We start from the raw sequence: 27,152 nt of genomic DNA, 5'->3' as shown, positions 1-27,152 counted from the left end.
CGCGTACCCGCGTAGACCCCGTTCACGACTCCTCCCCTTCTTCACCACCATCCTCGTAGGCTATCAACTCCTCTCAGCAAGGTAAAGTTACGTAAAATTTTATTTTCATTTCAATTTATTTAAATTTATTTATGCATTCATTTTAATTTATGTATGCATTTTAGTAATAAGTAGTGTCTACATTATTTTATATAACCCCATTAATGTATATGCCATATAAAAAAAATGTATACTCTGGAACGGATTATTTCCTTTCCCTTTATTTCTTATGGGAAAAATTCGTTTGGTATACGGCATTTTCGGAATAAGTCTTACCTTCTGGAACGAATTAACGACGTATACCGAGATACCACTACTGCTGCTTCCAGTCAGCTTACCGTCAAAACTACTCCACAGAAACAGCACTCACTAGAGTGATCGATGACATTTTAACGATTATTGATTCCGGCTCCATTGTTGCACTTGTAAGTCTGGACATTTCGTCAGCCTTCAACACCATCAACCATTCGCTCCTTACTTCCCTTCCTGAAATCCGACTTCGGTATATGTGGCTTAGCACTCAAGTGGATAGTTTCGTACCTTTCTGACCGGCAATCTTCAGTCAGGGTGGGTACGTCCACATCGCCTGAAACAAAAGCATTATGCGGGGTTCCCCAGGGCTCTGTACTAGGTCCCCTGCTCTTCACAGCCTACACTTCCCCGATCGGCCGGCTCATCGCAAGCTTCGGTGTCAAGCACCACTCATACGCGGATGACAGTATTCTATTCACCGCCATCGATTCTAGCAATGCATCTGGATTCGAGAGGCTCTCGGAATGTACCACCGCCTTGCAACAGTGGTTCACTGCACACAACCTAGCCCTTAATCCGAAAAAGTCAGTGGCCATCATGTACCAAGCAACGTCTCAACTCATCAGTACTCCCAACACACATACACATCTTTGGTCACAGCACCAGGTTCACCGATCACTTCAACTACCTCGGTGTCATCCTAGATTCAACTTTATCCTTCGACCGTCAAACCAACCATATCATCAGTTCATGTAACTTTTACCTACGGGCTCACAGACACCTACGTCCTCTCATCTCCATTGAAATTGCCAACACATTGGCATGTTGCATAGTTGGGTCTCGCCTTGACTATTGCAACTCCATCCTAGTCCGGACCTCCACTGGCAACCTAAAGAAACTTCAAAGACTACAAAACAACCTAGCATGCGTCGTCATTGGCCACACCCATCCCCGTCTCGACTCATTTGCCTGTCTCCGTGCCCTCAAATGGCTACCCATCGCCAGCAGGGTCATATACAAGATCGCCTGCCTCTGCCACCATGCCTTCACATCTGCCTGCCCGCCGTACCTTTCTTCATTATTGACAACTTGCAGCTCAGCACATGGCAGATGCCTGCGCAGCGCGACTCACAACCTCCTCTTGATGCCAAGATCCAGGATGGTCATGTCTATGCACCGCTTCTCGGTGGCAGCCCCAACAGTCTGGAACGCTATCCCTCTGCACATTCGCAGCATCACCTCAATTGCCTCCTTCAAGAGACACTAAAAAACTCACCTCTATAACCACGCTTTCGAGCGACTCTGAGCTTGGCTCCGCGCCTCTGAGTTGCGGCTGTTATGTCCGCAAATTTGCGTGCGTTATAAATTGCATTATTATTACCACTGTAATTGTATTTTTTCAATTACTATATAGCCAGATAATACGACAAATCGCTAACCTTAAACACCCTGTCGTTCATACAAGTTGAAGGCGGTATAGTACTATAGTAATAGAGCAAGTGCAGAATCACTGAACCGGAATTGATAGCTTGAAAGCATTTAGCGCGGGGCCCTTGAAAGTGTGGGCCCGTAGCATTTGTAGTTACTTTTCCCACGAGGATAATCCGGCACTGAATAAATCCCGTTTATCAAGCTTGGGCAAGGCAGCAGTCCCAGACCACACCAAGATAACACCACACAGTAGCAGTCCCTAAACACAATGGCACATTAACATTGAACTATCGATACTACGCGGGTAAGGATCAAAGTTACAAATCACATTTGCATACCGTGTCAACCCACACGTTTTACCCAGAATTCTTGTACAGGTAAATTGAGTTTTCAGGTCCATGCGGCGCACAGTCGTTTCAATACGGCCAAAAAAAAGTGTCTGTTTGTGTTTCTGTAGGATGAAGGTAGAGCTTTATAAGGGCACGGGGTGACCATCAAGCCTGAATTGGTCTATAATAAGTCGACAGTACTGATAAAGGGGTTGACAGGTATGCGTTTTTGACTATAACCAGCACTAATAGAGCAGACTTAAGGGTGGTCTTGACCCACCGGCCCCTAAGCTCTCAACGCAATTTACGCGATGTCTTTATCCTAAATCCCGTGTGGAATCTGAGTTATGCAATGGCTAAAATTGCTAAATTGCATTAAAGTAGTTCTATTACTCTTCCTTTGGGGTGACGCCCCCTCGCTCACCAAGCCTCGCCCCTGATTAGTGAGCCCCGCCCCTGAGTAGTAAGCCCCGCCCTTGATTAGTAAGCCCCGCCTCTGATTAGTAAGCCCCGCCCCTGATTAGCAAGCCCCGCCCCTGAGTAGTAAGCCCTGCCCCCTGATTAGTAAGCCCCGCCCCTTTATTAGTAAGCCCCGCCCCTTTATTAGTAAGCCCCGCCTCTGATTAGCAAGCCCCCTGATTAGTAAGCCCCGCCCCTGATTAGTAAGCCCCGCCCCTGATAAGTAAGCCCCGCCCTTGATTAGTAAGCCCCGCCCCTGAGTAGTAAGCCCCGCCCCCTGACTAGCAAGCCCTGCCCCCTGCTTATCAAGTCCCGCCCCCTAATTAGCAAGCACCTCCCCTGAGTAGTAAGCCCCTCCCCCTGATTAGTAAGCCCCGCCTCTTGATTAGTAAGCCCCGCCCCCTGGTTAGTAAGCCCCGCCCTTGATTAGCAAGCCCCGCCCCTGAGTAGTAAGCCCCGCCCCCTGATTAGTAAAAACCCTGCCCCCTGATTGGTATGCCCCACCCCTGATTAGTAAGCCCCGCCCCTGGCTGGCAAGCCCCGCCCCTGATTAGTAAGGCCCGCCCCTGATTAGTAAGCCCCGCCCTGATTAGTAAGCCCCGCCCCTGGGTAGTAAGCCCCGCCCTTGATTAGCAAGCCCCGCCCCTGATTAGTAAGCCCCGCCTCTGAATAGTAAGCCCCGCCCCTGTTTAGTAGGCCCCGCCCCTGTTTAGTAAGCCCCGCCCCTGATTAGTAAGCTCCGCCCCTGAGTAGTAAGCCCCGCCCTCGCGAGTGTATCCCCGCCCCTTTGTGGCAAGCCCCGCCCCTCGTGTATGTAACCCCACCTATACAAGTGGCGGAGGAGGCTCGTGTAGGACGCTGCTACTTGGCAGTTGAAGGCAGTCCCGCTTCAGCAACAACAGAGGGCAGAGGAGCGACGTTCACAACGAGCGGAGCGCCGGGTGGATAAAACGCAGCAAGTTGGCATAGTACAGCTGGTGCATCTACCAGTCTTCTTAGTCAACCAACCCATGGCACCTGCTGGGTCTGTCCCATGACCTCCTGTTAGCGAGCCTTCGACACTTTACGTGGCCTCAGTGCACTTGGCCTGGCACAGGCGCCGTAGTGACGTCACAGCCACTTCGTGGCGAATGGCGGGTATTGGTATACAAGTGGATGGGTGTAACACCGCCACCAAAGATTGCATTTGCTGTTGAAAAATCAGCAGCAATTGCAATTCGCACGTAAATACTTTTTTTTATTTTAGTGACATGTTTAGCTTTCCTATAATTTGCACTCCTATCGTTTTTTTAGACTTGTTTGTTGTAACTTTCTAACCCGCCCCGAATTGACATCTGCGAAAAATAGCTTTATAGCTCATCGGATTCTTCCAGTCTAAATAAATATTTTGATTCTGATGTGCGTCTCTATGTAAGTCGTTGTTGACCGAGCTGAGACCATCAACTCACTGTTCATGGGAACCCAGTTTAATTACAACTCATTCTATGTAAGTCTATGGGTCTCTTTGTGAGTCAATGGGTCTCTATGTGAGTCTGTCGATCTCTATGTGAGTCATTTGGTCTCTGTGTGAGTATATTGGTAAATACGTGAGTCTATGCATCTCAATGTGAGTCAATGGGCTTCTATGTGAGTCAATGAGTCTTGATATGAGTCTATTGGTGTCAATGCGAGTCTCTTTGTATCTATGTGAGTCAATGGGTCTCTATGTGAGTCTTTGGGTCTCTATGTGAGTCTATTTGTATATATGTGAGTCAGTGGGTCTCTATGTAGTGACATAGCGCTCACGCCGCTGAGCATGTACGCAGGGTGTGCAGGCAGGGCGGAGGAACTGGGTCAAGGGTCACGGTAGACTTGGGTCTCGATGCGGGTCTACGCCGACAGCCAGCAGCGTAGCCAAGTTAGGGCAGTGGGACCATACCGAGTGATCGGCTGTGTGTAGAAGAATAAGTGTTTGCCTGTGTTGTGCTTAGTGTGGGAAATAAAATAAGAAGTCCCCTCTACATGACGTGTCCCAGTGGAACGTCTGTACATCTTCGTCACACACATGTAAGACAACTCCTATTTCTCGCGTTTTTAGGCCCACGAGAATCTGCAGCGATGGGCTCAAATGGTGGCGTGAACAGGGGATCCCAGCCGAGGCGGGGAGCCAAAGGGGTGGTCGCCATGGAAAGTCGTGGTGCTTCCGCCTAATGATGCGACTTTGGAGGAGGACGTTGCTGCTGAACACCCGGTGTGGAATCGGACGAGAGATGGATGCTGCGCGATGTCAGTGGAGCTGGAGACGGCGTCAGCAAGAAGATTGGATGGCGCGGAGGCCCTCACTTACCTGCTTCCGCCGCGGCCAGCCAAGGCACTTCATGCGAGGATGTCAGAACCGTCCTCGGACAGCGACCACGACTCCGGCGCCCACAGCTCCACTGACAGCTACATCTCAACCCCAACAGGTGAGTCGAGACACATCAGACACCCGGCCCATATTGCAATCTCAGATATCTAAGGATTCAGGGGTCATCTCCATCCAACATGACACACATTGACACCGGGCAGCGAAATCTTGTTAAGCATGGGTGGCCTAGCTCGGGGACGCAGTGGAGGAAATTGGTGCGTCGAGTGGTCACGGCGACTGCGGGTTCCTCGGTAGTATCTGGCTTTATTCAGGGTGTTGAGGTTCGTGTCTTGGTGGACACGGGAGCCTCGGCCACGGTTATGGAACTCGTTTTGGCTGCCCTGCAGTGGGACTCGTTTCTCATTTATTTGGATGATATCATTGTATTCAGCTGCACTTTTGACGAACATCTCCAGCGGCTGCGATCTGCTTTTGTTAGAATGCGATCAGCCAATTTGAAATTAAACCAGTGAAATGTCATTTGCTGCAGAATTGTGTGCGCTATTTGGTTACATTGTTAGCGCGAATGGCATAGCGAAGGATCCCGAGAAAACGGCTTGTGTGCGTGATTGGCCGACCCCCAAGTCCATGGGAGATGTGCGCAGCTTCGTCGGGTTAGCGTCGTATTACCGCAGGTTCGTGCTGCAATTTGCCACGGTTGCTAAGCCCTTGCACGCCTCGACAGCTAAAAACCAGAGGTTCCAGTGGGGAGTGGAAGAAGAGGCTGCATTTTTAGCCCTTCGACAGTGGTTGTCCGATGCACCCGCACTTGAGTACCCTGATTTCTCCCTGCCATTTATTCTTGACACAGACGCGAGCGATAAGGGCATCGGCGCCGTCCTGTCCCACGTTAAGAACGGTGTGGAGAAGGTAGTCGCGTATGGTAGCCGCATCCTGTCCCCCGCTGAACGGCGTTGTTGTGTTACTCGCAGAGAACTGTTGGCCATGGTTTATTTCGTACAACAGTACAGGCCTTACCTCTACGGCGGAGCACGCGGCCCTTCAGTACTCCTTGAAGGTTGAACAACCTTCTGGCCAACTTTCGTGTTGGCTTGAAATTCTGCAGGATTGCTCGTTCCGTGTGATATATCGTAAAGGGGTTCGGCATTGCAACGCTGACACGTTATCCCGGTTGCCTCAATCGTCTAGCTGTGCATGTTCGTCCGGTGCGGGCTGTTGTAAACCCCCGATGGTGAGTTCGGCTACCGCCATGGCAGCGTTCAGTCTCTGTGAGTCTATATGGTCTCTATGCGAGTCTATAGTCCGGCAAAAGAACCCCCTATTTCCTCTTGGGTGCCAGACAGTAACGCTGTCCTGAGCAGTGCCATGGGTGGAGGGACAATTTCGATTGGCTTTTTCCCTCATGGTGTTTGTAACCACCACAGTGGGCAAATGTGGGCTCTGGACGGGTGCGAGAGGCTAGTAACCCCTCCACCTTCAATTTAATTTCCACAAAACTACGATGACATCTCCTGTCCAAACCTCATTTGGCAGAGCCAGGAGACTGAAACCTTACCCTTAGGGTTCCTCCAGAAACAATAAAAAGCCACTGCGGGCAGTCATTTGTTCAATGTTCGAACGCTCACTGTGAAGGAGAGGCTGCCACTCCTCTGTCGGGAAGTGGACTGGTACCGCCTGGATCTCTGCAGTATTCAGGAGGTCCGGTGGACCCGCCCTGGCTCCTGTTACCATGAGAGGCGAACCACAGGGAGTGGCTCTTCTTCTGAACAAAATAATGAAGGGGGAGTGGGAGCATGTAAGTGAGGTGTGGTTCGTCTTCCCATTAACAAGAGGTGAGGAGTGGTGGTCGTGGTTACTTATTTCCCCACCGAAGATAAACATCAATGGAGGGATGCAGGCAAGGCCGATGAGTCAGATGCATTCTATGACCTCCATTCACAGGTGCTAGCTAAAGTGGCCCCTCGGGATAGAGTCATCCCATTGGGTGACTTTAATGCCCAAGTTGGTTATGATGCTGTCACTTTGGTCTAGAGTGATTGAAAGGCATGGGCCAGATCAGCTCAATCACAATGGTAGGAGGCTGCTAGACTTTTGTGCAGGCCTAATTACCAACACGCTGTTCCGGCATCGGCGGATCCATACAATTTCATGGATGCACGCTGGGTCTAATCAAGAACATCTGCTGGATTACATAGTGACAGAATTGACAGAATAGTGGATGCGGGCCCATGTCCTTGACACCAGGACCTACCATGGAGCTGATCTTCCCACTTACCATCGACTTGTCATCTGTAAGATGCGCCTGCCATTCTTCCACTCTGGTGGGGGGAGCACAGCCAGGGCCTCATTCCAACCCACAGTGGCCTGGTCTCAGCTAGCTGATGAAAGTTGAAAGTGAGAATTTCATCATCGCTTGCAGCTGGGGACATGAGCGAGGTTTAGGACTGTGGCTCATGCAACTACAATAGCTGCTTTGGGTACACCGTTCAAACCTCCCCAATGACAGAAGCCACAGTCAGGAGGTGTTCAGGCTGGCTGAAAAAAGCGACAGGACCACTCTCACTGCCTACAGCATCCCATGTCAGAGAATGAGGAGGCTTACCGCAGCCTTCGCTCGAAGGTTCGGAGAGCCATGAGGCGCTGCAAGGATGAGTGTTGGTCACGAGTTGCTGAGGAGATGGAGTCTGCCTCAGGAGCCAGTGATCACAAATCACTCTTTAACTCCATAAAAAAGTAACTTGCAGAGCCACACCTATCACCATACCTATCACCATCATTAGGGAAAAGAAAGGTGATCCGATCTCTGACCCCCCGGAACAGGTTTGCACATTTGCTGAACATTTCTGTGAGGTCTTGGGGGAGGGGAAATCCCTCAGCCTGGAAAACATCATGGAGCAAAGTGGAGATGACTCTGTTGAGGCTGAGGTGCCTCAAATATTGGAAGAATTACCGGTAGCTACCCCCCGGATGAGGTGCCATATGTTGAGGAAAAACAGAAGACGTTCCAGAGTCTGAGACCAGGAAAGCACTGGGCAGAAATTATCTCCCAAGCGAAATGCTGAGGGAGGGGGGCATTTGTGTGCAAACTACCCTACATGACATCATAACAACAGTCTGGACCACTGGACGGGTTCCACAGGATTGGAAGGATGCCCTAATGGTTCCCCTTTTTAAGAAGGGGTACCACACAGACGTTAACAACTTCAGGGACATCTACCCACCTCAGTGTGCCGGGAGATCCAGGCAAGGATTATTCAACATCGCCTTGCCAGGCACGCTGAGGAGAGGCTTGCAGAGCCCCAATGTGGTTTCAGGAAAGGGCAGTCCTGCACAGATTGCATATTTTCTGTCCATCTGCTGCAGTAGGGGTGTGGAGAATTCCAACAGGACCTACATCTCTGCTTTATTGACCTGGTCAAGGCCTGTAATACCATTAGTAGGCCTGGGCTCTGGGTTGTTATTCGTGCTTTTGGAGTCCCTGATTTTCTGCTCACAATCATGATGGTAAGCAGGCATAGGTAAAACTACGTGTCCGGGAGTCGGAGCCTTTCCCTGTTCACCTTGAGGTGCGACAGGCATGTCCTCTGGCTGCCACATTTTTAAACATCTATTTTGACCACGTAGTTTGTGAAGCCTTCGATGGCTATACCGGAGGATTTTCCATTTGATACAGATACGATGGGAGGCTAATCGATGCCCGAGTGTGGTCAAGAGACAGCTCCCTATTGGTAAACCACGTTATGTATTCAAGTTTAAGTTCATTTATTAGGTATAGCCCTGTGAGCCATTCTGCTCTTGAATCGGGTGCAACCGCAACAAACAAAAAACAAAAACATGAACAAGAAATTTTTTTTAAAGTGAATATGTGACAAAGTGCAAACAGAAAATCCAAGAAAAGACAGCAAAATATTGTAAAAAAATCACCGTACAGCAACGCTGTGTGCAAAAATCCCAGTGGGATGCAAGTCAAACAACAACAACCACAAGACAACTTAGATGAAGGTCATCAGTCTTACTCTGTACTACAACTGTAACGTGTTCCGGAGACACTTGTAGAGGTAACTTCTTTATTACAATCCAGCACTCCAACAGTCCTGATACTCTGTTACAGCCTAGGTACACAGCCTAGGTACACAGCCTAGGTACACAGCCTAGGTACACAGCCTAGGTACACAGCCTAGGTACACAGCCTAGGTACACAGCCTAGGTACACAGCCTAGGTACACAGCCTAGGTACACAGCCTAGGTACACAGCCTAGGTACACAGCCTAGGTACACAGCCTAGATACACAGCCTAGATACACTACTCTGGCTACGCTCTGGAACTCGCCCTCACAAGGACGTAGAGCCGGGAGTTCCAGAGTCCCACCACTGGCCCTCACATCGTCCCAGGGTCCTGAGATGGCTGGTCTTGGGTCTTGGGTCTTGAGCTACAACTGGCCCTGATCGGCCAGGGAGCTGCCCTTTTATGCCTCGTCCCCAACGAGGGGTGGGGTTGTGTGCGCCCCCAGATATCCCACAGAGCACACACAGCCCCCCCATTGGTGGCACCAAGGGGCTTAACTGGCTGGGTTGTCTGGGATCCCAGCGCCTGGCGCCAAGTGGCTTAAGCGTCTGGGTTGTCTGGGATCCTAGCACCTGGCGCCGATGGCTTATCTGCCTAGGGTCCCAGAGCCCCCAGCAGCCCCTCCCCTCTTATGTCACTACACAACAAACAAATATGGTCAAACCAATGAAGTTTTCGAAATCACTAAAATAAAGCCATGAAAGCAATGAAACAGTGATCATAGGAACTGACGGAATTTTCACAATAAATGACATAAACAACATGTACCACCAGACCCTGCAGCCATAGCTGGCTGCATGAGTCACTCCACAACAGCAGGAGCATCAATCGGGGTATTATAATTTTTCAATGCACCTTTAAGATCAGCACACTAAATCAAAAACACAGGTCATACTTTGCAGCGATCATCTGGAGCGAAACATTTTATTTTATTTTAGGCCACTGAATAGCACTGGCAGCTAGTGGTGTACAACTCCTCTAGAGCAGTTTTGAGTGAAGATCTCATAGGTAGTGACTCAAGTTGCAATTTATTGGCAATAGCATTCCAGACCCTGGGGACATCAATAGCAAAGGCCCTTCCTCCAGTATATGTACGGCAATAGGGAATATGAAGCTGGTAAATGAGTGTAGACCTTAGGTCAAATTTGTTCTTTGAAACAGAGAGGAGATCCAGCAGGTAATCTGCGGATTTTTTTGTAAGTACATCATAAATAAATAAGATCTGGTGCACAAGCCGTCGAACATTCAGAGATGTTAAATTTGACCCAATGTAGAGATCGCAGTAGTGGGTCCAATATGGGCAGTTCAATGCAAATCTTAAGGCCGAGTGATACATTGAGTCAAGCTTCTTCAGTACAGTACTTGGGGCGGATTTATACACGATGTCACAGTAATCAAGTAGAGGCAGTATGGTAGCTTTTATCAATTCCAAACGGAACATAGGGGGGGGAGCAGTGCTTGTGTCGATACAGAAAACCAATTTTATTTTTTGTCTTTTCCCCAATATAATCAATGTGATCTTCAAAATTCAGTTTTGAATCCAGGATGACCCCAAGATACTTATAGATCTTGACTTGCTCCATTTGATCATTATTTAAGGAATGTAATTGGGGGAAAATAACTTCCCGCTTTAGTCCTGGTGAGAAGCATAGCACCTTGGTATTGGCAGGATTTAGGACTAGTTTAAGAGCAACTAGCTGATGTTGTAGTTTGTTGAAATCACTCTGGAGCTTAGCAATCACGTCATCCGGAGAGCGGCCAGCAGTAATCAGTACCGTGTCATCTGCAAAATGATTTACCCTGGAATGATCCAGTTCAGTGCCCAAGTCATTTACATAGAGAGAGAACAAGAGGGGGCCGAGAATGGAACCCTGTGGAACCCCTTTTTTGTTATCTTAACACTGTTTGACCTCCAACCATCTGTGAATACAATTTGGGTGCGAGAAATGAGGTAATTTTTTAACCATTTTACTGTGTTTTCGGAAAAACCGAGGCAACTTATTTTACTAGACAGGATGTTGTGGTCTACTGTATCAGAAGCTTTGGACAAGTCAAGAAAAAGACAGGCGCAGTACTGCTTATTATCAAGGCTACTGTAAATGTGATTCAGAGAGTCTAATGCAGCAGATGTGGTGCTGTATTTTTTTCGGAACCCAGATTGTTTTAGATGTAATAGATTGTTGGCGGACAGGAAACTGCTAATTTGGTAGTTCAAGAATTTTTCTAAAATCTTCATCAACGGGGACAAAATTGAGATAGGTCGGTAGTTATTTGGATCATCTTTAGGGCCCCCTTTGTGAAGTGGACGAACATAGGAATGTTTCCATTCTAGAGGAACTGATGCTTCTTTGATAGACAGGTTGAAAATATGGGCTATATGTTTGTATATTAGGTGACCAACAGTTAGTAGAGCAAAGATGGGAATACTATCTGCTCCGGTAGAGGAGGACCCTTTGAGGTAGGACAGTTGTTTCACAACATTACTTTCGTGGATTGGTTGAAAACTAAATTCGTTTAATGTTTGGACAGGGGTGTAGGAATTTGCATGAGCAGGGGTGACTCCCAATACATTATCAAATAGGATACCAGCTTCAGAAAAATGAAGGTTCAAATTGTCAACTATTTTTTAGGGATCTGAAAAATATTCCCCATTTCGGTTAAGCTCAATGGGCAGATTATCTGTTTTGGATGCCTTTTCGATACATTTGATTGTTTTCCAGAAAATCTTGGCATTTCCATGTGATTCCAGGAGAATGGAAGAAAAGTAGTCTTTTTTTGCATGCCGTATTTTTTTGACGCATCTATTCCTTAAAATCCTGTATTCTAGCCAGTCATTGACCAAATTACTTTTCTGAGCACATGTCCAAGCCTTGTCCCTAGTTTTCATGAGCTTTGTAATCAAAGGATCAAACCATGGTGGATGGTTGCCTTTAGTTTTAAAATTAACCAACGGAGCATGTTTGTTAAGAATTTGGAGAAACGTGTACCTGAAAGTCTCCCAAGCCGTAGTCAGGGTTGGGATATCACAGACCTTGTCAATATCCGAGTGAAGCACATCATTAGTAAATGCCTGAGTGCTGAAGTGTCTCATGGAGTGCTTCTCAACCAATTTAAGGGGGGCTTTGGGTCTGGCTGATGATCTCACCACAAAAATGAAGGAGTGATCACTCAGTGCAAAATTGTGAGGGGCATTTGTCAATAGGACGTCAAGCAGAGATGATTGTCGCGGATTTTTTTTAGGTATGGTCTTGTGGGGACATTTATTAACTGAAACAGGTTAAATTCATCTGCAAAATTTGTGGCCATGGCCGGCGAGTTTAGCCAATTCCAATTTAGATCACCCACTAAAACTATTTCACCTTTAGGGAGGCCCCTAAGAAGCTCTCTCAGTGCAGATGCAGCTTCAACGTCTTTCCCACTAGGCGGTCTATAGCAGCACACTACCAATATCTGTTGATTATTAGGGAGAGTTATTCTGAGAGCCAGACCTTCAACGCAACATTTTTTAAACAAGGAGTGAGCTGGTGAACATGCAATAGTATTACGAACATAGATGGCAATTCCACCTCCTTTAGATCCTCGGTCAAGCCGAAAAAGGTTGTAGTTGTCAATCGTAATCTGCAAGTCATTGACGGCAGGAGTGAGAAACGTTTCTGTTAGGCAAAAAATGTCCGGGTCAAGATTTGCCACTTCTAGTTTTAGTTGACTTAATTTAATCACAAGCCCTCTGATGTTGACATGTAGAACATCAACACCTTTTCTGCCAGAAAAATCTACAGAATTATACGAGTTCTTTACATTTGGGCCAGGATGAAGCTCAATACCACCCAGAAATAAGAAAAGTAGAATTAATAGTTTGCACAGGTATTTTCTGTGAAAGGATGAAGAGCGACGAACCTTGGACGAATAGCAGCAGCTCGCAGATGGTGTTATTTTAAAGAGCAGAATGAAGTTTGGAAGGAGTGCTGGTGAAGTAATGGGACATATATAGGGTTTAAAAGGATTCAATCATGGAGTGTAGTGTCTATAAGCTATTTCATTAGCAGGTGTAGTGGCAAATTGAGCAACAAGTATGGACGCAAAGTAACAAGGGTAGCTGTTTGTAAAGTTGAGTGTGGCACTAGATATGGCTGGGAGGGACAGCAGTAGGATACACAGCAGGAGAATTGCCATCTTTAAAATATCCGGGGTACACACAGTTTAACACACAAGTGGAAAAAAAATACATATACTTGTAGTCCGAGAAAAAAAAAGTCTTGCCGCACTCGTCACCATATGCACGGCTTCTCGCCCGTGTGCTAGGGTTGAACAGCGCCCCCCCCCCCCAGACAGGGACAGCAGATTCTTGGCTGCTGTGGGCTCGGCTGTACCGCTTGCACAACCTCCTTTCCTCGCCGCAGGATGGTGCTCGAGCTCGCCCTCCTTGAGCTCAGCCCACTGCTGGAAAGCCGTTGCTTGGCCTCTCGTGACTCTGCTGCCCGACCAGACGGCCCCACTGAAGCCCACACAGGGGACTCTTCTTCATTCACGACCCTTGGCCGTCTTCACGATCTCCGTGAAGTTGTCCAGGATGGAGCGCACGTCGTCCTTGAGCCGCTTGTTAAACGACTGCAGCAGCTCCTCCTTGCTCTGGTGCAGCGCCCACGACATCTCGGGGCAGCAGCAGTGGAGAGTGGCGCCGCTCTCTCCCAGGGCAGCAGTGGACGGAGCACGGTTTCCCCCAGGGGAGCAGCGGACGGAGCACAACTTTGCCTCAGGGCAGCAGTGGAGAGAGTGCGTCTGGCTCCCTCACGGAAGCAGTGGAGATAGCGTGGCTCTCCCTCGAGCCAGCAGTGTATGCCGATGATCTGGTGATTGCTGCTCACTCAAAGGAGGAGTTTGAGTCACTGCTGGTGAACCTGGAGCATGCCACTAAGAGGTGGAGCCTTACCATCAGCCCCACCAAAACTAAGCACCTGCCTGGGTAATATGTACCATCAGACACTCCACCCCCACATCTCCCAATTGGTGATGGGGCAGTTGTGGAGTGGAGAGTTTTCCATACCTGGGTTTGACAGCAAAGGTCTTACTCCGAATCAGTCGAGCGGCATTATATCTTCATTGGCTTCATAACCCTGTGTGGAAGCTTCCTGGTCTGTCACTCCACACGAGGCTTCGGGTCTTCTTGGCCACGGTCATGCCCTCCTTCTCTATGCTTGCAAAATGTGGACCCCCCTAATGAACCATCTTTGCCGGTTAAAACATTTCGGCTGGCCTGCCTATAATCCATCCTGGGTTTAACCAGGCTGGATTGTGTGAGCTCACAAATCCTTGAAAGACCTGGACAAAGTCCCATTGGTGATCTTCTTCTGGCAGGTAAGGCTGTGTTAGCTGGGTCATGTAGCCCACATGCCCAGCCACCGCATGCCTAAACAGCTTTTGTTTGGCTGGATCGAGGGGGCTAAATGGGCGCGGCACGGGCTAGAGAAGAGATGGAGTGATGTGGTACAGGAGGACGTGGAGCTGAGTGGACTTGCCAATGACTGGTACCAGCTGTGTCAAGATCGGCCTCTGTGGAGGAGGCTCGTGAAGGACGCTACTGGACAGTTGAAGGCAGTCGCCCTCCAGCAACAACGGAGGGCGGAGGAGCGACGCTCACAACAACGAGCGGAGCGCCGGGTAGCTAAAGCAAGCAAGTTGGTACAGTAGGGGGCACAGGTGGTGCATCAGCCAGTCGTCTCAGTCATCTCAGTCAGTCGACCCGTGGCACCTGCTGGGTCTGCCCCGTGACCTCCTTACCAGCGGGCGTTCGACACTTCACGTGGCCTCAACGTGCACATAGCTTGGCACAAGCGTCGTGCTGACGTCACTTAGTAGCGAATGGCGGTTGTTGTTGTTGTGAATTATCCGAGTCCCAGGCTCGGTGGAGCTCCGCCCACCCCGCAACACCCTCCGCCCCCTCGGGTAAGTAGCTCCGCCCCCTTCCCCCCCCCCCGCTTCCCCCCCCCCCGCTTCCCCCCCAGCTTCCCCCCGCCCCCTCGGCTAAGTAGCTCCGCCCCCTTCCCCCCCCGCTTCCCCCCCCGCTTCCCCCCCAGCTTCCCCCCGCCCCCTCGGCTAAGTAGCTCCGCCCCCTTCCCCCCCCCCGCTTCCCCCCCCCGCTTCCCCCCCAGCTTCCCCCCGCCCCCTCGGCTAAGTAGCTCCGCCCCCTTCCCCCCCCGCTTCCCCCTCCGCTTCCCCCCCAGCTTCCCCCCGCCTCCTCGGCTAAGTAGCTCCGCCCCCTTCCCCCCCCCCGCTTCCCCCTCCGCTTCCCCCCCAGCTTCCCCCCGCCCCCTCGGCTAAGTAGCTCCGCCCCCTTCCCCCCCCGCTTCCCCCTCCGCTTCCCCCCCAGCTTCCCCCCGCCCCCTCGGCTAAGTAGCTCCGCCCCCTTCCCCCCCCCCCCCGCTTGCCGCACGGGGCGATGGGAACGCGGCTCCCGTTCTAATTCATAAAATGGCGGCAACGTCGTCGCAAGAGACGAACAGCGACGATGAATTCGAGGCGGGTTTGACGTTTTAAACGTTTGACGCGGATGTGTTTGCTGTTAATTTTTCTCTTTTTTTCTTGTTAAATCGTTGTAATTTTTGCGTTAATTCGCGTTTGTTTCTCCCGGCAACGTGAATCTCCCTCACGGGTATTTTGTGCTGTGTGTGTGTCGCGCGATGACCCGTGCGTGGTGTTGTTGTGTTTACGATGTCTTTAGAGTTTATTAACATTGTGGGGTTGCGAACATTGGCAGTCAGCGCGACGAACCCGGCGACCCGAGTTCGATTCCCGCTCACGGATTATCTGAACCGGTGCTGGGCCTCCCCCTAGGTAGACTCGGCCTCAAATCCTACTCCGGTGCGGTGTGTAAACGTCGGCACTGGGGGAAGACAAAGGCGGCCGGGCGTGGTGTTGGCCACCCCCCTCCCCCCCCCTCGTGTGATACTCGAACTTGTAGTCTGACAAGCCGCACGGCGGGGGGGGTCTTTGTTTTGATGGCGTGAGAGTTTTAAAGTTTATCTCCGTCCCTCATCGCCTTGAGTTTTGTTTGGGGGTTCAATGTTAGAATGGACGTCAATGAACAAACCCGCTAATTTTTTAATGTTTCTAATAAAGGGGGGTGGGGTTTGACGCGGGTTCGTTGTTAAATGACTTGGGGGGTGGGGGCATCTGTTGTCGGTGGTGTTGTCGGTGTTGTTGTCGGTGTTGTTTGTGTTGTTGTCGGTGTTGTTTGTGTTATTGTTGGTGTTGTTTGTGTTGTTGTCGGTGTTGGTGTTGTCGGTGTTGGTGTTGTCGGTGTTGGTGTTATCGGTGTTGTTTGTGTTGTTGTTGGTGTTGTTGTCGGTGTTGTCGGTGTTTGTGTTGTTGTTGGTGTTAATGTGAGTTTGGTGCGCGCTCGCCGCTGGGTCTCGTCTACAAGTGCGGGAATGTGAACAAAGCTGCTATTGTTTAACGTCATCATTACGTGTGGTTATTTACAGCAGTAAGTGGTGTGTGTGAGTGTGACAGTGGTGGCGGCGTGTGACGTGTAAACGTGTTCAAGTTACCGCCAAGGTTAGAATGTTTTTTTTATCATCGGCTAATGGCTAGAGGTTTAACATCTACAGCAACAACGTCAGCTCCATCTCCGTCAATTCCATTGTCAATTTCCGTAACTTAAAACAGTAACATCAACTATATGAACATTACTTGCATGAACAACTTGTCAACATCGCGTACAGCGTAAACATCAGCTTAGTCGCCATCAACAACGGAATTGTCAACGTAACCGTCGTCCCCCCTCCATCACCGATTCCCAGATCGGTCGTTATCTTCAGCAGGTTCTTTACCATCAACTTAAGCACCATCAACTCTAAACTAAAAAGTCTCGTCATTATCACCACCACCTGTAGCATTAACAGCTCTTAAAATCGGCCATTTTACCGACAGCTCTTATCAACTGGCATCATCGTCAAAACCTTCAATCGAATCATCCATAGTCCATCATCAACCCCATCACCATCATCACAGCCATCAACCCTATGGGGGTTGACCCTATGGGGGTTGATCAAAAAGTGAATACCACCACCATATGCTGAAATTGAAGCATATCGTGGTCCTACGGATATATTGTTCCCCGCCATAAGAATGTGGAATTGTCATCACCCTTCTCAGTCAACAATACTTGACTCAGGGAGGAGGACGCCCCTGCCATGCATAGTCCCATGGGATGCTGGCTATCAACAACAAGGCAACTCCTATGACTAATTGGGAATGGGACGCAAGCGTAGGATTGATCACCCTGTCGCTGGCCGCCTTTGGGGAGGGTGTATAGTATGAAAGGCCGAAACACCCTAGGAACCAAAGGGTCACTACTGACGATGCGCTCCCCAAATTTCACCAGGCTCACTGTTCATGAACTCTTGGAAGTGCTTGCACAAAGGATACTAACATCTCATCCTGTGTTCTTTGGAATCTGTCTTAATAGTGCTCGTTATAGCAGCACGTGCGTGTTGTCTGCGTGTCTGTGAGATGTATTTCAGCCCGTAGTGGCGAGACAGTGCGTGGACGTCAATTACTGCGATGTTGCGGCCCCTCGCCCCTTTTAATTCGGGACGACAGCCTGTGGAACTTTAGTCAAGTCTTCTCCATCTGTATAGATTTCATTGCGTAATTATTTTGGTCTATTTAACCTAAAGTAGTCAAACAATGCATGCCACTCTTTGTTATTATATGTCAATTATTGAACTCGGTAAATATTTGCGTATATATATAGTGTGTGTATATATATACAGTATAGCCAATTACCGATTTTGGTTATCCTCTGTTCATAGTCTGTTTTCACCCAGATGAGTTAATTTGGTGGTCTTGTCTCAGTCATGCCTTGCATGGCTTTGGGTGGAAAAGTCCCGGCCACGTTTGACGACTTTTCATCGACTCGCAGCCACCACCATGGACCAAAATAACAAGCAAACCAAAACAATAACTTTCGCGACAACTATTTTCAAGAGCCGGGGAACCGCGCGAACTAACTTTGAACCTCTCCCCTCGCAGGTGGAGGCCATCCTGGACTGGCGAGTGCGGCGTGGCCGCGCCGAGTACCTGGTGAAGTGGAGCGGCTACGGCGCAGAGGAGAACACGTGGGAGCCTCCCGAGAACCTGGCCAACTGCCCCGAGCTGCTGAGCAACTTCAGGGCGCGCACGCCGCAGCTGTCGAGCCCCGTGCGCGGCCGCCACGGCACGCCGCAGGGGACCCCGCGACGCAGGCCCCAGCTCCCCGGTAGCCCCCCCGGGTCGCCAACCGCACGTCCACCCATCAAGGAGGTTCGTTTAGTTGTTTTTTTATGCATGAGTAATTATGCCGAGCAACGGGGGGGGGGGGGTGGCCGTATATACGGCGAGAAAGCCAGGGTAACAAACGGCACTATTTAAAGTAGTAATAGATGAGAGTTAATACTTCACTTCAAGTGAACGAGGTTATTTTAAGAGCTATGGGAAGGAATTCCAAAGGCCCAAACGCCAAGTGGGCCAGTGTTACGTGTGTGTTTTTGGTGTTGCTGATGGGATTGTGGTGGGGATTGTGGTGGTCATTGTGAGAACGGAGATTTATTTTTATCGGTTAAGGAAAGGTAAAAATTGTGAAATGTTGGCTGCGATATATATGATGGGTTAACTGAGCCTGGCAATCACGTCATGCCTCCGAATTGTTTGATTTAATCTTGCCAGCTCTTGAGCTTGTCTTCCAGTTCTGCCTTAAGTAATGTGCAATGTTTTGTGAACCTTGAAGCGCGGTCGAGATCGTATGCAACATAGCTAGACATGGAAAAGACTGCAGATTCATTCTGAAGGGTTGTCACCCTCCTCCCAACTCAAAATCTACAGTGCCATCTCGGGCTACAAAGGGATGTGGTGAGACGTTAAATGATTGGAAGCTTAAATTCCGCTTTAATCGAACGTGGGGCGGAGGCGCGCGATGGGCTGGCATGGCAAGGTTAAGGGCTCCCTCGGGTCTGGGGTCGGTCGGGCGCGCAATTTTTTCCTGTTGCCCCACCAAGCAAGCATGTCGTCACCCAACCCACCCCTATTTATAGTCGTTGCATCATCATCGCTGCCACTGCCGCTCAAACACACACATGGTTGACAGGCGCCTCTGTGTACATTTGCGTGCAGTGTCGCTGTTAGGGCACCGCGCTATGAATCCTGCTCACAGCCAATATTAGTAACATTTAAACTGCTCCTTGGACTTCCCTAGGTCGTCTCAGCCTTAAGTAAATAAGTATCTGGTGTTGGGTCATCACGCTGAGCGTGATGACCGGCCACACCCACCCACTTGCGTTGTTTTCGATCCTTTATTGTTGCTCACGAACAGCGATCGCCCCAGCGGTCTGTTAAAGCCTACGTGACAGGGATCACAGGTGGTGCATATGTCATTAATTTAATCCATAACACATGGGTCTATTATGTGGCTTACCAGCGAGTCTTAAACACATTACGTGGCCTCAGAGTGCACCTAGCCTGGCAGAAGCATTGTCAGTTTAACACGTAGGCTTTCGCGACCAATGTTATTCATAATCAACGATTTTTGGGTTTAGATCGCGTTATTTATAAATGTGTCGTAACCCTCCACCACCCGACACGGCCAATCAGTAAAAATGTGTCACGTTGACAAAAGACAAATACTTCACTGCTTTAGCCCACCGGTGTGTTGAAGCCACAACATTTACAATTTGAGTACCGGTGGGCTAAAGCAGTGAACTATTTGTCTTTTGTCAACGTGACACATTTTTACTAATTGGCCGTGTCGGGTGGTGGAGGGTTACGACACATTTATAAATAACGCGATCTAAACCCAAAAATTGTTGATCAGAAGCATTGTGTTAACAATGCTGTCTGTTGATGAATGGTTGGCTGTTGCTTGTGTCTGTCCAATGGTGGGCAGCTGCCGGGCAAACAGGTGGAGCAAGAAGCAGAGCTCAACCACGCCGGGGACCCCAGCGCAGCGGTCGACACGCGCACACACAACGGCACGCAGGTTAGCATTCACCGGGACGGTGGTCAGTAAAGCGGCGGTTAGTTGGTAAAACCGATTGCTGCTTCAGCAACAGCTGATATGCGTTGCTTGACCTTTGCCCAGAGCTGCACCGTTACAGTGAATGGTCGCCGACGACCGGTGGCTGAAGGTGACGTGTATTCGAGCCGGCATGGCTCACGTGGTGTGTGCCACGTGGAGTGGGCGGTTGGGCGGCCTGCCGAGATGTATTTTCGGTTGTGTTTTTGAAAGGCCGAGCGCGGGGGGGGGTTTGCTTTATAGTGGAGCCACTGTGTGTGCGCGCGTGTGTATATATGTCATGCTCTGTTGGAGTCACCAGTCAACCTCAGTGGGAGGTCGCTCCTCCTCTGCTGCCCCTATTGTCTGTAACTCTTCCTCCTGGCCATATGTACTCCCAACTCCCTACCTCTGTTAAATTCGATCTCTTCTCAAAATAACATAAATACATATCAAGTATGCCTTCATGTGCCCCGTGACACAGGAGGATTCCTGCGAGGATGGGGGTGTGACGCAAGATGAGATGGCGCAAGAAGACAGGGCCCAGGCGGTACCAGCACAGGACAGCGACATCGACGCAGACGTGGAGGATGAGAGTAGTAGGTAAGCGTCATAAGGCTCACTCGTCCGTTACTTGGGCATACAACGCACCTTGCCCATCGCTTCACGTGTGCAAAAACGTGAATTGTTTGAAATACGAGAAACATTTGACGTATATTTTTAGTCGATCCCAAAGCAGATGTGTATTTGTTTTTAGTCCATCTGAGGGCACCACAGTGGCAAGATGCTTACTTCCTCGCCTGGTATTCGGGAGGTCGTGGGTTCGATCCCGACCCTGACGCCTGTATATTTGGAGTTTGCATGTTCTCTCTGTGGTTGCGTGGATTATTCTACAGGTCCTCTGGTTTTTCCCTCCACATTTTGAAAACATGCGTTTAGAGTATTTGGCGGCTTACAATTCTACATAAGCCACTTCGTTGAGATGTCACGTGTGGCCAGGTCTCTTCTCAAAAAGAGCTTTACAGCTCAGTGTGCTTTACCTGGTAAAAAAAAAAAAGTTGTAGTACGAGGGGGCAGACTGGTGCGTGCCTAGGCTAGTCCATGCCATATCGCGCAAGCTCATTCGCCCGGGTGGGTGGGTGGGCGGACGAGCGGGCGAGTTCAGATGATGGGCTCTTTAGAAAGCGGTCTCGTACTATTAATAGGCTTACTTGTCGCAGCAAATTTCACGCCATCCAAGTTAAATAACCCCCCCCCACCACCACCCTTCCCCTAGCACGGCACACCCTCCTGCGAATACAGGTTATAAATAGAAGCCAACATGCCCTCGTGCCACACGTGTTCATGTGGCGGCGAGCGCGTGTGGGTGAATGTGTTTTGTGCGCACGTGTAAACAACGCATGGATGACGCATGCGGCACGCGGTCCCTGGGAGAGGCGGGGCTTGCGTTGCCATGACAGCAGCAGCGACACATCACTGTGGGTCTAGATGCCGTGTTAGGATCCCCCACCCCTCTCCACCTTGTTCCTTTGCAAATTCATACTCGCTCGGCGCTAGAGTTCAGCAATAGACTAATGATTATTTAACCCTCCTACTGCATTACCAATGTTCAAGGAAACACATTTGTTTCCATACCTGTCGACCCATACGGTTTACCCGTGTTCTTTTTCAGGGAAATTAAGTTTTCAGGTCCATACGGCGTACAGCCGTTTCAATACGGGAAAAATATTTTTTTGTCTTTGTCTTTCTCCCTTGTGATGGGACTTTATAGGATGAACGTTGAGCTTTATAAGGGCACGGGGTGACCAATAAGGTCTGAATTGGTCTGTAATAAGGTAGGCACTGATATGGGATTGACAGGAATGTGTTTTAGGCACTGGCCCTGTATAACACGAGCTGCGGTGGCATCTGTATAAATCCGCATGGTGTCGCGTGCACCTCTGCCAATGAAGCATCACCAGATAGTTTTGAGAAGTGGGCTTGGGCAAGACGCGTCGTGAGAAGGGGTGGTGGACGATGGTCAAGGACAATAACGGAGTGGCAGCCAAGGAATGGAACGCATCTTGGAGGATGTCCACTGAGGAGATGGAGATAATGACTGAGGCTTGTGCAATATGGCGGCGGCGGCTTTGGGGTGCCTCCAACTAGCAGTGGATTGACCATGGCTGACGGTTAGCTTTTAAAAATAGGTGGTAAAAGTGAAGCAAATCTGCAGCCTATCACTTAAATCTGCAGGGTTGACAAATATCCATGTGGCACGAGGCTGCCCAATTATTTCCATGCCCTTGACTTATCACGTTTTGCTCATGATAGTAAAGTCTGTCATGGCGTAAACATTTTGATTTGTTGTCTTGGCGGTGGTGGTGTGTGCTCCTGCCCACACATGGCTGGTGGTCTCCGCTTTTGAAATGTTTTCTGTCTCATCGACCGCTCGGTGCAAGCGTGGGGGGTGTGATAGCGATGACGCAGTGACCCCTCGCCGGGTCCGGCGGGTTGTTGTTGCACAACGGAACTGTTACGGGTCTCGTCTCGCGGAGTCGCCTACCCACAACCAAGTTTCTCTCTCTCAGCCTCTTTGGTGAACAACCTAGCGCAGAAAAGAATGGCAATGCTCGAAGCGGAATCTCAGTGAATTAGTGGTCCCAGGAAGCTGAATGGGTTTGACATTTTACACTTGGCCAGAGGCGAATTGTTTTAGTTAATTTCAAGTGATGGGGGATGTCAGCATAACCAGTTGCACAATTGGCTGCATGGGCCGGCAAGGAACGATTTCCAAGCCAGTGCAGTAACGGGTACACACACACACACTCGGATACGATAAACAGTAAAGACTGCACGCGACACGAACCCTAGGACATCGTACCACATAACACGCGGCACAACCCGGAAACACATCAGAGCGCTATATAGAACCGTAAAATTCTGCGCAGTGATAGAGATGGCATGTGGGTGGGTGGTGGCGCCATCGTGTTTTTGTCGGCACTGGGAGGTCGGCTTCAACTGGTTCCACCGTGCGTCGACTCTTGCCCCGTTTCACCTGCAGCGACCCGGAGCTCTCGAAGTCATCCGGCTCTCCCACACGCCCGTCCGCGGCAGCTCTCGCTGCGTGCCACCTAGTTGTCACACGGCGCGTGTGCGAGGATATTAGAGCGACACGGGAGACGTGACCAACAGCGGTACGCAAACAGAGGCGTGCGCAAGAGGGTCGCGCCGTACATCCTTTGCATGCGCGCGAGCGTGTGGGATCGGCCGACTCCCACCCCTCGTTATCATGGCTCTGGCCAAAGTGGTGGATCCGTTTTATGCTTTTGATGTTGTTGACAAGCGATTACCCAGGCATAAGTGGAGCGGTGCGAGTGGTCAAGTTGGGGGGGGAGTGCGCTTGGTTTGTTGAGGGCTGTCACGTCTGGTGAATGCTTGGTGAGGGCACGGCTTGCCTGACTGTACAGGGCGCTGCTGGTGCTGCACACACTGGGGGTGGCTTTGTGGGTGGTGCAAGCAGTAAGAGAGGTTGAGAAATTGTATCTGACCACTACTGGTGATATACACAGACTGCATGCGTCCATGCTTGACTCAACAATGCATGCCATTTCATTAATGTCATGTGGTGCATATATTGTGATGTTGACCTTGCTCTTCACAAATTACTTTGCGTCTCAGGTTATGGACCATGAGCTGCAACATCTATGATGAGCGTGTTTGTAACTTTTGCAAGTCCCCACCTGGTGCACGTGCCGCCTGTAACCGGTGCAGTCTTCATTTACTCAGAAACTTTTTATTTAGTCACACTGTTAGGCAGTCAAAAAATGTGTCTATACTTTATTACATGCTGGTGAGTGGTGTGGAATGCTTTTATCGTAAGGCTAGCCAATTAGTGAATTCTTTAAAAAAATATACAGAGACAATTACCTTTTTTATATCTTCCTCCGTGCACTGCAGTTTCAATAACGTAAATAAATTATCTTGTCTGTGTCTTTGTATAGTTAGTTCCGTCATAGTCATGCTTTGGTCTTTGGTGAGTAGAAATCAAAGTCAGTCATGCTTGAGGATTTTCGTCCACTTTGGCCGAGGAATATTTTCGACGCTCGGTAATCAACGCTGCACCCCACGGCCTGTCCCATGCGTGTGCGGCGCAGGCTGTTGGACGCCAGCGGCCTGCAGCGCACGAGCTCGCGGAGGCGGCGCCGCATGAAGCCCGTGCGGCAAGACACAACGGAGAGCGAGGACGACGCCAGCGCCGTGGTGAAGCGCCCGCGCTGGAGCCTGCGCCTGAGTCCGCACCGCGAGGGGAGACTGTCAGCCGAGGTACAACGCGCGGCAGTGGTGCCGGAAGCGCCCTCTGGCACACTGCCACCTGTCCACCGTGCTCTTATCGGTGTGCTCGACCGGCGCTGTTCTAAGCACATGCATGCTTCCTTGCGACGACGCTGTTAACAATTGAATCTTATGGCGGGACCCTGGGGTCCTGAATAAACGGAAGTCAAAATCGTAATTAATTTATTTTTGGTGACTCGTCCCACCACGCACATAAACGCCGCGACCCACCTGGCGCGGAACATTCTGTTATGTCGTCCAAGCGCAGCGAGGACGAATGTGCAGAAGAAACAAAACGTTCAAACTTTGATTAGCGCATTGTGTACAGCTCGAGAGGAATAGATTGCCGTATCGTTCGCTTTCAGACATAAAATGACGTCGCAATGCAGTTTATGCGTGAGCTGGGGGCTTATGGGACCCCCCGGGGTCCTGCCATAAGATTAACTTCAGGAATGTCATTATTCTCCCCCTCCCTATTTGATTCAGTAATCTATTGTCTCATTTTTACCGTCTCGTTTCTTTGGTCTGGGGGCATTGGCTCCATTAAAATAAATAAAACATAAAATTGCCATTTGCATGAACATTCGATAATTCATTGTGGAACTTGGGAATCGGTATGCGGTGACGAGTGTAAGAATGCACTTGTGAAGCTGAACATCGCCCATTCCTACAGACGAGCGGTGGTCTCCGATGCTCCCCTTCCTCCCGTCGTAGGAGAGCACGTCGAGGGTGCGGCCCCTCTGCGTGGCCCACCCGGGAACGGCCGATGCCTGCGATGGGCCCAGCGAGGCCCAGGGTGCCGACAAGGTGGCGGCGGCCGAGTCGTCACACGCCGTGGGTGGCCGGCGCAAGCGCTGGGCGCTCCCGGCTGCGTGCACCGTGGGCATTGCACTGCTGCTCCTGCTGGTAGTGTACGGCGTTCTACAGCGCGATGGGTAGAGCACTTGTATTGAGAGTACGGGCGCGACCTTGTCTCCCCCGTGACTCCCCCTAAAGCGCCGTCAGGGTGCGTTCATTGTCATTGTTCTCGTCTTGTTTCTCTATGGCCTCTTGAGTGTTGGATGCACTCTCCTCAGAGGGGAAATTCTCTCCGAAACCGCATTTGTATTCTCCATGTGTGTGTAATCGTACACCTTGTGCATCTGGGTCTGTGCCTGACTGCAGGTTTTATATATTTTCCGCCTTTTTTTTTTATTTTGTTATGTTACCAGGAGAAGTATCAGCCAAGGCTTTGGCAGTTTTTTGGAATTGTTGCACTTTTCGGTAACTTCATGTGAAATGTTGACATTTCCTCAGCATTTGACTTAAATTGAGAGAACACAGCAAACATGGCCCCCTCTCCTTCAAAACCACTGCAGGACTGTCTGTGCAACAAAGCGCCTCGGTGATAGCCCTGAGCTCTTGGACTGGCGTGAATACCAAAATGTACAAATGCTAGGATTTATGAGAATATCATGAGGGTAGAAAGTGCGTTGGCTTTTTGTGCAAGCGGTGTCGATTTCGTTCGGTGCGATTGATTTTAAGGTGGCTTCCTGACGGGCGCTGCGCGCTACATGCGATCAGTTCCACCGTGAAGGGCAGCAACTGGTCCAAGAGGCCAGGAATCAGGTGAATGTGCAACACGCACCGTGCACACAAATGTCGCGGTTTATTGTTGATCATGAAGAAATGTAATAGCTCCCCCCCGGACGTGTCTCTGGGGTTATCATGTGCTGTTGAGCACGATGTCCAACGTTTTGCTCCGTGCGTTTGGAGCTTCGGAAAGTGAATTGAACAGTTCGCTTGCTCTCCCCCAATCTCATGCTGAACAACAGCACAGTACAACTCAAGTGCGCCAGAGATGTACAGCACATTCGAGCTGTACAGCACATCCGCAAAAAACCTTTGCTGGATAATGGAATAAAATATTTAATTGTGATGTGGAATGGGAGTGACCGAGACCAGAGTTTCGCAGAGGTGTGTTGCATATGAAAGTGAATGAAATGGTGAATCTGGACGATGCCAAGCAGATGCCTCCTCCTACCCTTCCCTGTAGTATTCGTCTGTGTCCTCAGCTCTCCGATGTGTTTGAGTTGTAGCACGTTGGTCAGCACGTCTAGTTATTTTAAGCTTCCAGCACTTAGAATAAAAGTTGGGACAATGATGCTGAACCAGCCGTGGTAGGACACGAAAATGCATGGGAGAGTGATACACAGCACAACCGCGAAAACCGACACCGTGGCCTTAGCTGCCACCACTGCCCTACACTGTGGACTTTTAAAATCTGGACTTCATTTTTTGGATAATCTTGAGAAACAAAACACGTTGACAATCCATCCCGGTCTAGGTGAGGTGTGTATTCTTCAACTGCATGGAGTTGTTTGTAAGTAACCACTCAATATTCTTTTTATAAATTGGCCTTGTCAGCAAGTGCGGTGTTAGATGGCTGGCGCAGGTCATTTAGCAAGTGGAAATATTGTACATAATGCCTCCAACTTAATTTAACTTTTAGATGACAATATTTAGTTTGCTGCCGACCTGTCACTTAACAGATGTTTTAAAGATATAACCCAAAAAAGTGCTTTTACCTTGTAGTTGAACACAGGTAATGGGTTCAGGCGTTGACACACATTTCAAGCCTATAAAGCGATTGTAACATTGCCGCAGTATTTGAGTGATGCGGTAGTCATTGGAGTGCTGACCATAACCTAAGGGTTTTCTCACAGCTCTAAACAAAGCTTCACACTTAACAGACAGCCATTAACAGCCTGTCTACCTACAAGGTAAGAGCACTGTGATGGTTGGGTTTGTGTGTGCGTGTAAGAAGTCTGGACTGCCAGCCAACCACATGTAAAATCCTGCACATTAAAGTCGTACCTATTTTTATTTCAAGTGTGTGGCTTATAAACT

At 49.7% G+C, this 27,152-nt stretch overlaps 1 protein-coding gene across 2 annotated transcripts; it reads left to right on the top strand.

The window, feature by feature from the left end:
- Positions 1 to 15,354: 15,354 nt before the first annotated feature.
- LOC144949695 (uncharacterized) lies at positions 15,355 to 27,128 on the top strand. 2 transcript variants are annotated; one of them, XM_078879709.1, is made up of 6 exons: positions 15,355 to 15,439; positions 17,957 to 18,226; positions 19,857 to 19,934; positions 20,434 to 20,552; positions 24,086 to 24,254; positions 24,978 to 27,128. In XM_078879709.1, the coding sequence occupies exons 1-6, from the start codon at positions 15,392 to 15,394 to the stop codon at positions 25,200 to 25,202; spliced, it is 909 nt and encodes a 302-aa protein (XP_078735835.1). In that variant the 5' UTR covers positions 15,355 to 15,391; the 3' UTR covers positions 25,203 to 27,128. The 2 variants fall into 2 exon arrangements, with proteins under 2 accessions (XP_078735835.1, XP_078735834.1); XM_078879708.1 differs by having other exon boundaries at positions 19,842 to 19,934.
- The last annotated feature ends 24 nt before the right edge of the window (positions 27,129 to 27,152 follow it).

The sequence above is a fragment of the Lampetra fluviatilis genome, chromosome 54 (genome assembly GCF_964198595.1).
Source record: "Lampetra fluviatilis chromosome 54, kcLamFluv1.1, whole genome shotgun sequence".
NCBI lineage: Eukaryota > Metazoa > Chordata > Hyperoartia > Petromyzontiformes > Petromyzontidae > Lampetra > Lampetra fluviatilis.
This window is presented reverse-complemented; position numbering and strand designations above follow the sequence as displayed.